The sequence below is a fragment of the Rhinatrema bivittatum genome, chromosome 2 (assembly GCF_901001135.1).
Source record: "Rhinatrema bivittatum chromosome 2, aRhiBiv1.1, whole genome shotgun sequence".
Taxonomy (NCBI): domain Eukaryota; kingdom Metazoa; phylum Chordata; class Amphibia; order Gymnophiona; family Rhinatrematidae; genus Rhinatrema; species Rhinatrema bivittatum.
In genome coordinates, this window is record NC_042616.1 from 293,353,546 (window position 1) to 293,369,561 (window position 16,016).

General features: G+C 42.5%; 1 protein-coding gene across 2 annotated transcripts in view; it reads right to left on the reverse strand.

The window, feature by feature from the left end:
- The window catches only part of PDCD6IP (programmed cell death 6 interacting protein), a 224,614-nt gene extending 213,733 nt beyond the window's left edge, over positions 1-10,881 (reverse strand). For both annotated transcript variants that reach the window (XM_029589621.1, XM_029589620.1), the window contains exon 1: positions 10,559-10,881. In XM_029589621.1, coding sequence (XP_029445481.1) covers positions 10,559-10,764 — 206 coding nt within the window. In that variant the 5' untranslated portion in view covers positions 10,765-10,881. The remainder of the gene's footprint in view (positions 1-10,558) is intronic.
- Between the last annotated feature and the right edge of the window lie 5,135 nt (positions 10,882-16,016).

Consider the following 16,016-nt stretch of genomic DNA (forward strand, 5'->3'; position numbering starts at 1 on the left):
TGGAAACAGGATATTGGGCTTGATGGACCCTTGGTCTGACCTAATATGGTATCTCTTATGTTATGTTCTTGAAATGGAAGACCCTGAGAAAGTAGGTTCCCAGGATTTATCCAAGAGACCCTCCAGAATTGCGCGAGATGGGAGCACTGTCAATTCTGACAGGATGTCAAAGATCTTGAGAATCCCATGTACCTCTGCTCGTGGATCAGGCAGCATTTTTTGTTTCTGTTTTCAACAGGGAACCCACCTCTCAATAAACTGAATATGTTAAGTCCTCTGGAAGTGAGGAGGGTTCCAGTCTGTCCTCCTGGGGGTCTGATGGGATCCTTGTGGATGTGCCAGGAGATGTTGGTAGGGAATCCAGGATGTCCCTGTCTGTTTCTGATATTGCTTAACTTAGGCCTTGGTGACTGCCTTCTTCTACTTCTGCTTCCTCAGGAAGGGAAGAAGGAAGCAACCGTAACAAATTGTCTTCTGAGTCACTGAAGGATAACATAGTGAGGTGGCCATTTGGCATAGAGGCAAAAAGAGGTTTGCAGAATGTCCGAAATTTGGGACATGGCTTGTGAGACCGCACCACCCAATTTGGGAATGGAAGGGGAGCAGTCTTTTCTTTGCAGGGGCAAAAACTGCTAGTTCCTTCCTTTTGGAATGGGCCACTCGTCTAGCTTTGGAAGATAGTAGATCCGCCAAACGAATTGAGGAATCCGATCCCCTGCTGCTGCACGACTGTATCTTGTCATCTGGGTGAGATCTCCCATCTATTAACCAGGGGTACCTGGAGTTGAGGCTGCTCCCGCTTACGTTTAAGAGACTTCAGAAAGGCCTGAACATATACTACCCCCTGAGGGTGGAAGCTAAAGATTCATTCGAGACCCTCATGAAATCTACATCTGAGTCGTCGTGACCCTGGAGCTCTTCTGCAGTGAAAACCACCTGTGGGTCTGGACACCATGGGGCCTGAGAGGCTCCATTTAGATGTTCTTTTCCCTTATGTTTGTGCATCGACAAAAAGACTCTCCTGCACCAAGCAGCTATGCTTTACTTTTCCCTTCAACGCATGCATTGATAAACTTTCCTTTGACATTGCATCATGCATCGATCAGATCATCATGCGAACGCTTGTGCATGTCATGCGTCGAGTGCCATAGTGCATCGTGTGTGGTGAATCCTTCTGCTTCATGCACAGAATTATTTCGTGCTTCAGTTTTTTTGGACACCACCGGCGGCTCTTTTGGGGGTTTGTCCCGCAACCCCTACCTCCAGGGACTCGGGGGAGGGGGTTCCCCACCCAGCCCTTACCTTTGGAAATTGGCTCCAGCGACACCACTCGTTTGGCTGGGGCTGGCCTCTTTGGTTCCAACACGGGGGACGACTCAGTGGAGCAGTGTTGAGGTATACGAGCCCAATGACCCGTTCTCCCTCAGCCTAGGGATTTTTTGGGCCCGTTCACACTGGACCCTCGGGGACATCCTGTTGCAGTCGCAACAGGATGTCTGGTCATGGTTCAGCCCCAGGCATAGGTAGCAATAGTTATGCCAGTGGGTGAAGGGCATAAGTTTGCCACACTGGCAATATTTAAAACCTATGGCTTTGGGCACCATGAGTAGCACTGAAGTGCTTTTTGGGGTACATCAAGGCATAGGATGAAGAAAGAGCACATAGAAGAAAAAAGGAACGAGACAGAAAAAAATCTGCGTCCGAGAGGTGCGTGGGAAGAATGAAAACTGAGCGAGTTGGGTAGTTGCACGGGAAAAGCCGCGCAGAGCACAGCTCCAAATCTGTGGAGAGTGTTTCTGCATCGGGCCGCCAGGAAGACATTCCCCAGACAGCATGGCTAATTCAGCCTGCTTATTGACAGGAAAAAATTATTAATATTAAAAAAAAAAAAAATCTGGTATACAAGCCATTATTACCTTAATCCAGCAGTTCCCAAACTGTGGGTTGTAAACCCATATGAAGTAACAAGATTTGTGAATGGGGGCACCAGAAACAAGGCTGCTTCCCCTCATAGACCTTTGCTCCTATCTTCCCTTGGATCTCCATTCCAAACTGTCAGTGGCATTCAATGCACACTTATTGGCCCCAACCCTTCCTCCAATTATAATGAAAATCTGTGTGAAGGGCATTGTACTTATAGGTGCCATTCTGACTGATGCTCTCACCACCGTTTTCCTGATTTGGTTGACTGGGAGGAGACAGCGAGGAAAGAAGAAGGGTCTGCTCTGCAGGGGGGAGCGGAAGGGAGGTCTACTATTTTATGTCATCATGTCATCATCTGGGGTCATTTGAATTTTAAAGTCTTAATGGATAAAAGTTTCATAATACTAGTTTAATCAAATAGGGTGGGTAATCTAGTTCACTGGCAAGAGTCACAATGAATTTAAGAAGTTATCAGCTCTGATTAGTTTGCAATTATTAGAATTTATCAGTCCATATTCAGCCACTGTGCTAGCTAGCCGGTTATACATAACTGGAACTTTAAGATAGCTGGATATATTTTGCAGCATGGACAGCCCTAAGGGCTGGCCAGATTTAGCCGCAGAAGGTAACCGGTTAACTCCAGTTATGTGGCTAACTCCATTCCTCCCAAGAAAGCCTCCTGCCCATCCCAGAACGTGGCGATCTTATCTACCTAAATTATAGGCCAATAAGGGATGAATATAATTGAGTAAGCTGTTTAGATTGATAACTATTACATATATGTCTAAATAGCTTTTGAATATGGACCTCTTAGTAACTAAGTTATCATTACTTGGCTGTCACACTTTATGGAATATTTTTCTGATTTCTTGCAATGTCAAACACAGATCAAAGGGGGACATTTGGAAAATAAAAACGCATTTAGGTGTAGCCAAGTGGCAAGTGCAGTACATTCCAGGCAGTATATCCCCAATGGAATTTCTGGATCAGACCAGGAACATACTGGGTTGATAGAGGATGCTTCTCAGACAGTGCACAAAGGAGGAAGCCATGGTCATCAGTAAGGGCGAAGCCTGGTGGCTGGATTTAGAGTCCATGATACACAACTCCAAAAGAAGCTCTGGTGCATGGCTCCTGGCTTTATAACCACTGCTGCAGTGAATAGACTAAGAAAAGTGAGAGCGCAAGTCCATTGAAAAAAGGGTCAAAATCCCTATGTAGTTGGGAATGAAGGCCCATGATGCTGATGTCTGTTAATTTTTGATCTTGCTAGTTTGTAATCCACTATTTACATGCATTTTGGATTAGTATGTTTTGTATGGTTTTATGAGTTTTGCATGTGTGTTTGCATGGATTCTGACAGCAGTCAGCAGGAGCTTGACAATTCAAAATGAGAGTCCTCAGAACTTATGTAATTACAAACTGACTTCATACAGTCTGTTTTGTTAAAGTGTTTATCTAAGTTGTTCAGTAGCCTTGCAACAACTATTTCTCACATACAAGTCAAACCCTCTCATACATACACCTAACTACACACACAATCGCAGCATGTGTTTTTATATGTGCACGCCGCTGTAAACTGTTTAATCTGCGTTTTTTTGGGTTTTTTTTACTGGCACAGTCCCCATTACAGGGAAATCCTGGAACTGCTGATACTAGGGAGCTTTCCACTGCCCAGGCCTTCCTACAGCCAAATTATCCGAGCTGCGGCCTGTCCTGGAGGTAGCTCCACCCCAAATGCCCACTGCGGGCGTTGATGGCTATGGCTAACTCCATATAGCTGCACTATTCATCCACACTAATCTCCCTGCCTGCAAGCCTGGGGGGGGGGGGGGGGGGGAACACTACTATTTCAGTGTACTGACCTCCGCGGGTCTAGCTATGATAATGGCCCCAACCGTGGTGCTCTTGAAACAGTGGCCCCTTTTTCCACCTTTTTTTTTTTTTTTTTAACTTAAGCATTTCACCTAGATCAGAGAGAGCACAGCAACAAAGAATGGGACAAGAAAGAGGAGGGGGAGCAGCGGACAGCCCTATTGTAACCAACAATTCCCAAGCTCTTGAGGTAAAGGAGAGAGAACTCCCCTTGCCCGGATACTACCAGACCACTTTGGGAACTTTGAAGTGACCCAAGATAACTCAACTGGGTGACTCTCTCTGCCAAAATAAGAGACAAAAAGAAAGATTTCTTTCCCCAGGAGCAGATTGTTACTGGGGGAGGCAGCCCCAAAGGACTGGTAGCCCAGGAGTCAAAGGGCTCTAAGAGGCCTAGGATATCTCAGGACTCTAGGATCTAATGCAGTCTAACCATCATGATTGCTGGAGACAGACACTACTGAGACTGATCCAAAGCCACACCTCCCTTATAAACCCAAAAGGGGGCCGATGTAATAAGGTGCGCTGAAGCTGCCGGGGGTTTGGGCGCCCATATACAAGTTTGTACATGCATTTTCCTGTGTAGAGCCCTCAACAAGGACGTAATAAGGGTTTTGTGTGCAGGAAGAATGCGCATACCAACGCACTTACTGACCCATGTTTTTTCTGCCAGAATGCATGCTAATCGCATACAAAGAAGGCAATTACCTAACCATGGGCAATGCAGGGAACCATGCTAATGCAGGATTTTTACCACCATGGTCAGGACACAAGTTAAGTGACAACACCGACTCGGGAGCCATTTTATTCCCTTGCTTGCATTGGTGCGGTGTGGTTGTGTGTCCATGCAGCTCTGGTGGGATTTATGATGGAGATTTCTGATTGTGTCCAGCTGTTCCTGATGCTGTGGTATATCCTACAGGTTCACTAAAGGATGATAGTAGCAGGTTTGGCAAGTGACATGCAGCGTGAATTATCACCCATGAAAATATTTGATATTTTTTCTACAGCACCAAATTATTTGAAACATTAAAAATATATTCCAGGGTCATGCTTTCACTGACTAAGGAGACCCATTCACTCATTTGCTTTTATGTGCGGATTATCAGCATGGCTTTTTGGCATGGATACAGCCACTTATTACATAGAGCTTTACCACGCTTATGTACACATTTCTTCATGAGTGCACGGATTTCTGCGCACAAATCTTTTGCATATTTTTTTTTTACATCCCACGGAAGTGCCAGCTTTAGCCACGCATGTGATCAAAACCCATGCTCATAACTAGTGCCTGTTTTGCTGCAGGTCTTATTACATCGGCTCCAAAGTAAGGTCATAAAAGCTGTGGAGGGAAAACCCCCTGTGTATTGACTGGTCTAGCAGGAAGTTAAGGGAGAAACCTACAGTTTCTTACTAGATTAGTAAAATCAAAGAACTTATAAAATGAGGGAATCATCTTACTTCTTGGCTGTACCTTCCTTATTGAAAAAAAAAGCTCACATGTAATCAAGAAATGGTCCATGACATAGGTGACACCAACAGTATGATCAAGATCTGGCCCCGCCTTTAAAAACCAAATCATGTTCTGCATCTTGGATTGTTTTTTAAGCTGTGCCAGACCCATCACAGACAGTACCAACAAAAGTCAATTGGCTATATCAACATGAATATTAAAATAGTTAAGAATAAGATTTGAACATTCCAATAAAGACTCGGATAACGTAGGAAATCGATCTGGGTATGTGATATTTATCTTGACTCTTTGTAAGAGCAAGTAAAGATTCAATAAATAAAATAGCCAGTAGTTGGCTGATTGGTACCTTTGAAAGCTGAACTGTGTATTACAAAAGAAATTATACTAGCAAAGTGGAATGGGTAAATGTAAATCAGTTTACTCTTTAAAAAATAGAGAGACTAGGGAACACATCATGTAGTGACTAAAAAGCACAGTTAAAAACAAATTGGAGAAAATATTTATTTGCTCAATGCACAATTAAAGGTCTGGAATTTATTGCCCGAGGACATGGTAAAGTCTAGGTTTAAAAAAAAGATTTGGATAAGTTCCTGGAGGAAAAGTCCATAAACTTATGAAGCAGGTAGACTTAGGGAAAGCCACAGCTTATTCCTGGGCATCAGCAGGCATGGAATCTATTTGGGATCCTGTCAAGTTCTTGTGACCTTGACTGGTCAATCTTGGAAAATGGATTCTGGACTTGATGGACCCTTAGTCTGACTCAGTATGGCAGTTCTTATGTTAGAAGCATCATATTATCAATCCATGATGTTACTGCAACTTGAGTACTACATGCTGTTCTGGTCACTCCATCTCATAAAAGACAAAGCAGAACTAGAAAGTGTCAATAAATATGGTAGAGGATGGAACATCTCTCTTATGAAGGGATGCTAAAGGAGTTAGAGCTATTCAGCTCTGAAGAGACAACAGAGCAGATATGATGTTTATAAAGCCATGAGTGGGATGGAACAGGTAAACAAGAGACAATTATTTACCTTTTTAAATAAAACAAGGGAGACACTATGAAACAACCAACAGATGAAAAAAATTGTAAAAAGTATTTCATTTTCACTCATCTAACAATTAAGTTATGGATTTTGTTGCCAAAGGACTTAGTCAAAGTGACTAGCATAGCAGGGTTTAAGAGATTTGGATAGGTTCCTGGAGAAAAGTCCATAAACAGTTATTTGCAGGTACATCTAGGAAAGCCATCCTTTATCTTTGTGGGTAGCAACAAAATAGATTTATTTTTGGGATCTACTGGGTAATTGGACCAGACTTAGCTACTACAGGAGGCAGGATGCTGGGTTCAAAGGACCTTGGTTTGACCAGTAGTACATATTTCATACCTTTATGACTCAGCTGAAGTATCCTATAGTATCCTTAGCCAACTGGATGTATTCTCAAGCTCGACTTTTCAAGCCTTTCCAAGCTCGACTTTTGTGAGCTTGAGTGATTGAACTGGAATGTTGGTTTATTTTAGTGATAGTTACTTCATTCAACACACAGTTAACTCCAGATACTAATGACTAATTCACCTTGCATTAGATATTATAGGGTGGTGCTCAGCTTACATCCCAAGTTCTTGCCTAAATTGGTATCAGATTTCCACCTTGATTGGTCATTTATCCTGCCAACACGTTTACCTAGCCCACATGCACTTAATGGTGAAATGGCCCTTCTTTCTCTGGAGTTCAAAATAGCTGTCATCTACTTGGAGCAGACAAGCCCATAGAAAGTGCACCTAATTCAATTTCTTCAGATCCCCAACAAGCCTGGAGGTGCCATGAAATAGCACACCATTTTAATTGGATAGCAAACAATCTCCTTTAATGCCTATACTTCTCCCTAGAAGGGTATGTCAAGACCTTTAATGGAAAGGCCATTTACTAACAATTTTTATTACATTTATTGATCACCATTCCAAAGCTCATGGTGATTTACAATAAAACATTCAGAATATAAAAATTATGGGAGGTTAGTTCACATATTTGTGTCCCAGTACTGTCTGAACACAGCTTCCCAGTAAGATAATAGGTTTGAAATATCTGTTTACATCAACTCCATTTCTCCGGGGGACCCTTTTTAGGATTTAATAGAAACAATGACAGCAGATAGGGGCCAACTTTAGAAATGTATTAGTGTTAATATAATTAGTTTTAAATTATGTACGTTTAGCTTGTTCCTCACTGCAATATTTCGCAGTCAGACTGCTGGTTAACATTTCAATCCCAGGTGAAACGTGTAGCAAATATTTTATAAATTAAGGTTATTGCAACCTGTTAAACCTTATTTTTCTGAAACTGATTTTCGGTTGATAGTACAAGCATTAGTACTCTCATTTTGACTACTGTAACTATGGATTTACCTCAGTCATGAATTCAGGTCTTCCAGCTGGTTCAAAATGTGGCAGCGCACTTAAAATTACTAGCGCTCTGTGAGCTGCGCCTATTATACCAAGTTGCAGGCCTTACATTGGCTCTTCATTTCTCAGAGAATACATTTTAAGATTCTCATGTTGTCTTTAAAGCTTTAACAGGTACACTCTTACACTATGATCTAGATCTGCATGGTTGCAAACAATTCCATCTTTCAAACAGCTCATTTAACTGAAACTAGATTAAGGGTATTATCTGTAACTGTGCCATCTATTTGGAACATTATACCACAAAAATTGTGAAAGTAGTTAATGATGGCTCTTGATTGTTATTGTATTAATTGATGTACTGTTTTATTATGTCATACTCCATTAAGATCAGCAGAAAAATGACAAAAATACAGAAGGGTTAAACATTTATTTAAATACAACTGAATTGCAAACCTATCTAAATAGTGGAAAAACTTATGAAACTGCAATTTTGGGATGTCAAATTATTCTAGTCTATGAAAACGTTGGTGCTTTTCTATCGAATGCCAGGGTAAAATGTACATAGTACAGGTTTTCTTTCGAAACATACGTATGAGGAAATTTTTATTTGAATAGAGTACTTCAGATTGTACGATCAATCACCCTCAGAAAACACAGGAAAGTACAGGAAAGGGGATTTAACACCATAAAAATAATCAATATGCTATGGAGTTGTTATAAGTAAGACTGAATTTTTTCACTCTAAATAGGAACTCTTTTCTATTAGAAGACTTCTGAATAAATACAATAAAATAAGCAGAAAACATTTACTTGAGTGATAGAAGTGAGTACGAAGGCTAAAAAACATACAAAATATACACATATTAGAAACAAGATAGCAAGTGGAAAAATCACTATATTAGCATGTTTGAAATACAAACATTTGCCAGTACCTATGTAGTCTCTAAAGCTCCTGAACTACATCTCATTTAAAGGCTCTTTAAAAAGTAGTTAGGGAACCTGAGCAATCTTACAAGGCCAAAAGAAGAAAGATCATTCTCATAAGTCTGCTGAAACTGATTCAGGGTCCAACTCAGCATTATAATAAATTAACTACCCCATAATGGAAAAGTTAACATCATTTGCAAAGTTATGTTATTTATATCTTTCTTTAGATGTTTTTGCTGCATTTTCCCTTCATATTGAAGGCTTATCCTAAATAATTTTATTTATACATTTCTCCCTGTTGGAATTTTTCACTCTGTTTTTCAAGATTATGTATTACCTTAGACAAACTTAGAATTTAATACACAAGGGAACATATCACAACTTAAGAGAATTTTTCTCCAGAATGAATTCAACTATTGCATCTGCAATACAAACTTGTAAGCAATAACTCCACATTTCAAACTTGTACTAATTCAACCATTTTTGTGTGTTGGGTCTCATATGTTGATCATTTCAGAACAACAAAAGAATGAACACTTTGGTAATAGGCATTACTTCTCAGGGGTTTCAAATCTCTACTAATGCAACCATTTTTCTGTGCAGAAAACGAAAGAAACCACATAAAAAAAAAATAATACAACAAAACTTCGGCATGTACTCCCCTCATTTTGGGGCCGATGTAATAAGGTGCGCTGAAGCTGCGGCAGGTTTGTGCGTGCCATGACATGTTTTCCAGTGCGAAGCCCTATATGACTATGTAATACGGCTTTTGTGCGCAGGAAAAAAAAAGCACATACAAACGTGCTTCTAGACCCGCAGTTTTTCTGTGCGAGCACATACTAATAGCATGCAAAGGATGTGATAATCTATTTATGTGCAATGCAGGAAGCCACACTAGCAGGGATTGGGTTAGTGCAGGTATTTAGCACCTAGGTCAGGGCAGGAAATAAGTGAAAACGCTGGTGTGGAAACTGGTTTTTTGATGCTTTTGCTGGTCAGCCAAGTGATGGACAGAACAAATAGAGAGAAGGCAGCATCGCCAATCTGCATTTCACGCTCTCATTGGCAGTTAGAGTCTGATCATGAAAGGGTTGGATATTGCTCTACCCACCTTCACAGCAACTTCTAGACCACTAAATTCATTTTTTTTTAAGAAAGGCTTTTACCCCGAGAATCAATCGCAGGCATTCCAGGTTTCTGCATGGATGTCTTAGTGTTTTACTATATAGGGCCATTAATGCATGTTATTGCACACATTACGGTGCATACATTTGGTGTGTGTGGATTCTAAGAGCATATCTAATTAGCATACATGAACATTACATCCCACATTTCGCTGTTTTTTGCCACACACGCCCAAAAAATCTTGTCAGAAAAATCAGCACGGATTTCAGCACAGGTCTTGTTATAATCGGCCCCTTTGTGATGCCAAAAGGGTTAGGTGGATTAGTCCAACAGCAAATATATATATTTAAATACAACCAAATGGCAAAGATTGAACAGAGTAGAATACAGAGAGAGGGCAATTTGAACAGATCTAGTAATCAAAGTTAGGAGACCGAGCCTAATAAGGCCATTCATCCTTCTTGTCCTACTACATTCGTTGGATTTCTACTGACCAGATGCAACACTACCGCGCTTCTGCGGTAGAATGTGATTTTAGGACGACACCTCAGCCGCATCAAAGAGCTGTTCAGCTTTTCAACCCACTTCTGCCTCACAAAAGGTAACATTTCTGGCGAGCAAACATACTGGGGGGGGGGGGGGGGGGCACAGAGCTCCGGCCCCAGTCTGTTACCTCCCGGCCGAGAGCCAGGCAGCACGCGCCAGCGCCGCACCCTGATGCCCATCCCCGTGACGTTACACACCTGTCCCGCGCGCTCCCCCCTCACTGGCGAAATGGCTCCCCCCACGCGAAGGCAAGGCCCCCACCGTTTCGACCTCTCACCCACCTCAGCAGCACCTCGAGCGAGCTCTCGTGCTTGTCCATCGGACGGCCCACGGCGCTCTTGCGCAGCTTGTTGAGCTCGTCGGCGGCCCGGCAGTACTCGGCCTGCTCGTCCCCGGCCGGGTAAGTCATGTTGATGAACTTGGCGAGGGGCTTGCTGAGGTCCACTTCCGAGGACTTCTTCAGCGGCACCGAAATAAAGGCCGTCATGTTTCCGACTCCACCCGCCGCAGTGCAAAGACGCTCACAGAGAGAGAGGCGAGCCGCCGGGCTGCAGCTAACAGCTTGGGCGATTTCCGGGTGCCGGGAGACCACGGCACTGTAGCGTAATCACGTAACGGCCTTGTTTTGCGTTTTTGCATCATGTGGGAGGCAGTCACATGGGGGTGCGTAAGTCATGTTAAAATATTTCATAAAGTTTGTTCCCGATGATGGGGGGGGTGCTGATGGATGAAGGTGCGCTCAGTACAAGGCAATTTAATCCTCGCTGCGCTGGAAACTACTTCTGGTCAGAGATGGAGTTAAGTTTCCAGCACTGTTCTTACCTCAGGTTCACGGCTGAAAATAATATGAAAACAAAAAGGATTTCTTGCTTTCGGCCGGCCAGAAAGTTGGATAAGTCTGTACATATTCGGCTAAGTAACGGTTAGCCGCCGCCCTCGCCACTTAGCCGGATAAGTATGGACATCTGGCCGCGGTTAGTTCTTTCTCCCAGAGATAGCGATTCAAGCAGGTTTGCCAATTTTTTCACAGACCAGGACTGAACACGAGGACCAGGAAACACCATCTCCCACTCCGTCGATTTGCATATATTATCCTCTACACCTACTTTCTTCCCCTCTCATGTATCTCGATTCCATGTACAACCGGATTTTGCACAATTACCCCTAAAAGCAGGCTGGGCTGAAATTGGGCAGTTAGTCATCCTAGACCAGTGGTTCTCAACCTTTTTTCTGTGGGAACACACCTGACAAATGGTTCTCACATGCATGATACACTGCTCATTACAATCTACTGTGGAAATTTTAAAAAAAGGCCCCATATTACTCTTATTAAGAATGACACAAGGGAAAAATGAGTACTCTTTCTGAACATAAATTATATAAATAGTAAACCTAGAACAGCAACTCCGTCTTCACAAAACTTCCATGATCTCTACTCCCGGCCATCCGAAGATGGAGTACTACAACACATTGAACCAACTAAACACCTTACTGCATACTAGAGCACAGCAGCAATTAGATAGAGGGGACCAAAAATTATTTCAATTTGGTAACAAGGCTGGTCGGCTACTAGCTAATTTGGTGCGGACTGAGCATCCAAAAACGTTCATCTCCCAAATGAAAGATGCCAAAGGCAAACTAGTTACACAAAAGGCTGATGTTTGTGACGTATTCAGAGACTTTTATACCCAATTATATGCTGCTGAGCAACATGAAAATCGATCGGCGGAAAAGGAGTTTTTTCAAGACCTTTCCATCCCCCATATTTCATCTTCACATTTAGAATTTCTAAATCGCCCTATCCAACCTATTGAAGTTTCCAATGCTATAGCAGCCGTTCAACCAGGGAAGTTTCCCTTCTATAAAATACTGCGTAAGCAGCTAACAGATACGTTAACCTCCTTCTACAGAGATGGCCTACATAAAGATCTTTTTCCGCCTGACTTCAACCTTGCCCATATTATCATATTGCCTAAACCAGGGAAAGATCCTCTGCTGCCGGGATCATATCGCCCAATATCTCTTTTAAACTGTGACATTAAAATACTGGCTAAGGTTCTAGCGGACCGTTTCAACATGCTACTACCTCTCATCATCTCCCATCACCAAGTGGGCTTTGTAAAAGGACGCACGGGAAATGCTAACATGCTTAAACTAATAACGGCTATGAAGCTGTGTCGGTCCACCTGCACCCCAGCATTGGCAATTGGATTCGATTCTGAAAAGGCCTTTGACCGCGTCTCTTGGAAGTACATGTTTTTTGCCCTACGTGAGTTGGGCTTTGAGGGGGCCTTTTTGCAGTACATCGCGCTCCTGTATAGATCTCCGGTCTCCAGAATCGTAGCTAATGGCTCTGTGTCAAAGAATGTGCCTATTTGTAGAGGAGTCCATCAAGGCTGCCCACTATCCCCCCTTTTATATATACTGGCCATCGACCCTCTTCTTCGAAAGATAGCGGCGAGCCCTCAGATCACGGGCTTTGGAGGACCTGAGCACCCATTCAAGGTCGCGGCCTTTGCGGACGATATCTTGATCTTCATCCTGAATCCGGAAATTTCTCTACCAGAAGTGTTGCGGCTACAGGAATTATTTGGTACCTTCGCCGGCCTAAAAATCAATCACGAAAAGTCAGAAGTAGTCGATGTTATAGGCACAGTTCGCTCAGCCTGGCCGGGCCCCTTCCCCCTATGTTGGGTTGAGACTGCACTTAAATATCTGGGGATTCGGATCCCAATCAACATCGATGAACTATACAGAGCTAACATAAAACCCCTCATTGCGCAAACCTCGGCAACACTCGAAAGATGGCAAGCTCTGCCGCTGTCCCTAAAAGGCAGGCTACAACTTTTTAAAATGATACTCTTACCAAAATGGCTGTATGTTCTCCAGATGATCCCCCTTTGGATAACCAAATTAGATATGACCTGCATCAATAAGGCGCTTCGCACCTTCCTCTGGAGAGCGAAAAAACCTCGTATATCAATGGCAATCTTGTACAGACCAGTTGAGAAAGGTGGGTTGGGATGTCCGAATCTCTTTTGGTATAATATGGCCTGTAATTTACGTTTAGTTCAAGATATGTTATTCTCCACTTCAACCTATGTCCCCTGCCAAATGCTAACTGCCTGGTATAACATTACAGGACTAAATTCTTTCTTACAACTCGATTCCAACCACTTATCCAAAGATCTCAAACTGAGTCTCCTAATGCAAACCTGTTGTAGGGTGTGGAGTCAACTACTTAGGCTTCTTGAGTTGCCTTCTCGTTTGACGCCCTTCCTCACCATAGTTCACAACCCAGAATTTGGACCGGGCGTTCAGACCTCACCCTTTCATGGATGGCACCGGCAGGGGTTGCGATATATTTACCAACTTTTTTATGATACCTCATCACATCTCAGTTCTTTTCCCGACCTTCAGAGTCGATTTGGACTATCAGCTGACAACTACTTTGTTTTTCTTCAAATTCAGCATTATATTACCAGTCGAAGAGATCATTTTTCGCTTACCTCATCTTTTCGTAAGCTCAGAGAGCTCTTCCCAGAATACCCCACACAGAAAATGAACATTACATGGCATTACACGGTCCTTTCACAGCTGGGCACCGAAGATCCAATCCAACAACTCTATCGCAAATAGGTGCACTGGCCGACATTCAAACTAATATTTGAAGATTTTCAACAGCTCTTCGCAATGACCAGGCATGTAAGTGATAATGTGTTATTACAAGAAACACATTACAAATTTCTTTGGCAGTTTTTTATTTCTCCATCGAAAGCCAATAAGATCCGCTTAGCATCTATGGCTCTCTGTCCCAAGTGTCGGACGCATGAAGGCACCTATGTTCATAGCTTTTGGGAATGTCCATGCATTCTTGTTTTTTGGAAAGAACTAGCCCATCTATGTTCACTGACCCTGGGCCAAACATTACCAGTAGATCCCAATCTTTGGCTTTTTGGTTCTCATGCATCGTTGAATTGGGATCCTTCACTTCCTTCCATGTACTACTTACACAGAGCAGGACTACTGGGGAAAAAAATGATCTTATTAAACTGGCTCTCCGATAAACCGCCTTCGGTGGACGCCTGGTTTTCTAGAATGATTTCCTTTGCAGCCTTGAATATGCTACAGCTCGGAACACCTTCAAGAAGTTCAAGGTCATCAAAGATATTTGGGAACCCTTGATTACCTACTTAAACCCTACCATTCACTCTGGACCATAATACTGAACGAATGCGAAATTGCATTTATTGTTCCTTGCTGCCTTTTAGTTTGCTACCCTCGGCAGGCGGGGGAGGGGAGGGGGGGGAAGAACGGGGGGAATAGGGGTTAAGGGAGGGGGGACTCTATTGTATTGTACAGGTCATAGAGACAACTTGCTTATAACAGTTGCCAAAATGTCATGATGCTCTCATGCTAGACTTACTTTGCATTGTTCCTGGCAGAATGTTTTGTTTGGTTACACATAGCCTATATTGTCGTTTGTGACCGTTTCTGGTTATTTCCAACCATGTATGAGTGTTTATGTTAAAATGTTAATAAACATATGTGTGAAAAAAAAAAAATAGTAAACCTCCCATCCCAAAACAACACCAACTTTCAACACTGGAACAATATCCATCTTACCTAAGAAAAGGCAACACTGACAATATTACTCCAGGCCTTAAAACTCCAATACTTCTATTAGGAAAATGGAATAAGCCAGGCTGCTCTAATCTCTACCCAGAAACTACATGCAGCAGAATAACTCACCTCAATCACATGTGCAGACCGACACCTAACGGGCTGATGCAATAAATATGCGCAGAAAGCAGACTCTGAACAGTCAGCACCCGCTTTCTTAACGTGCCATGCAATATGTAAATTAGGGGGTCGCGTTAGTAAGGAGGCGCTAGGATTGCTTGCGTGCCCCTAGCGCCTCCTTGCTAACGAGAATCCGACTGGAGTCGGCAGTCCACCGGTTAGGAAAACCGCCCCGGAGTTTATCGGCGTCGGTTTTCCTAAATGCCGCACAGCCAGGGGGTTCAGGAAACGGACGCTTGTCATTTGAGCTTCTGTTTCCTGCACCCAACTGCCAGTGGGGGTTTTTTTTTCTATTTTTTAACTTTATTTAATTTTGTTTTTCCTCCTACTTAATATCGCAACGACACCTACTTAATATCGCAACGATATTAAGTAGGAGGCAGTACAGAAAAGCGCTATTAGACTCACTCAGCATGGGTCACACGTTGACCCCTTATTGGATTAGGGGATTCATTAGTGCCTATTCAACCCGCATCCGACTGAGCGCACTGTATTACATCAGCCCCAAAGAATAAAGAGACTATAAAGCATAAATAAAAACATGCAGTCAAAAACTGAACTGGAAACCACATCAAGTCAGAGTCTCTGTATGCAGTGCAACAAAGGAAAAAGAGAAATCACCAGTCCTCACAAAATAAAGCAAGAAATATAAAATCAATAGTAATAAAACCATTCTAATAAAAAGAACAGATTATTTCAAAACAGCAGATGAATGGAATATCAAATAATTAAAATCTCATAAAAAAATTTCTACAAACCAATAAAATATTTCAAAGCAGCAGACACAAATACTCAATAATTAAAAATAATAAGGATTAAAAAATGCTCTGTTCTCCATACCTGGAAACATTTGATTTCCAGGTGCTCTGAGATTGTTGTGAATTAGGTGAAGGAGTGGGGGTTTGCAAATTTCTCCTTTCTCAGTCACACACATGC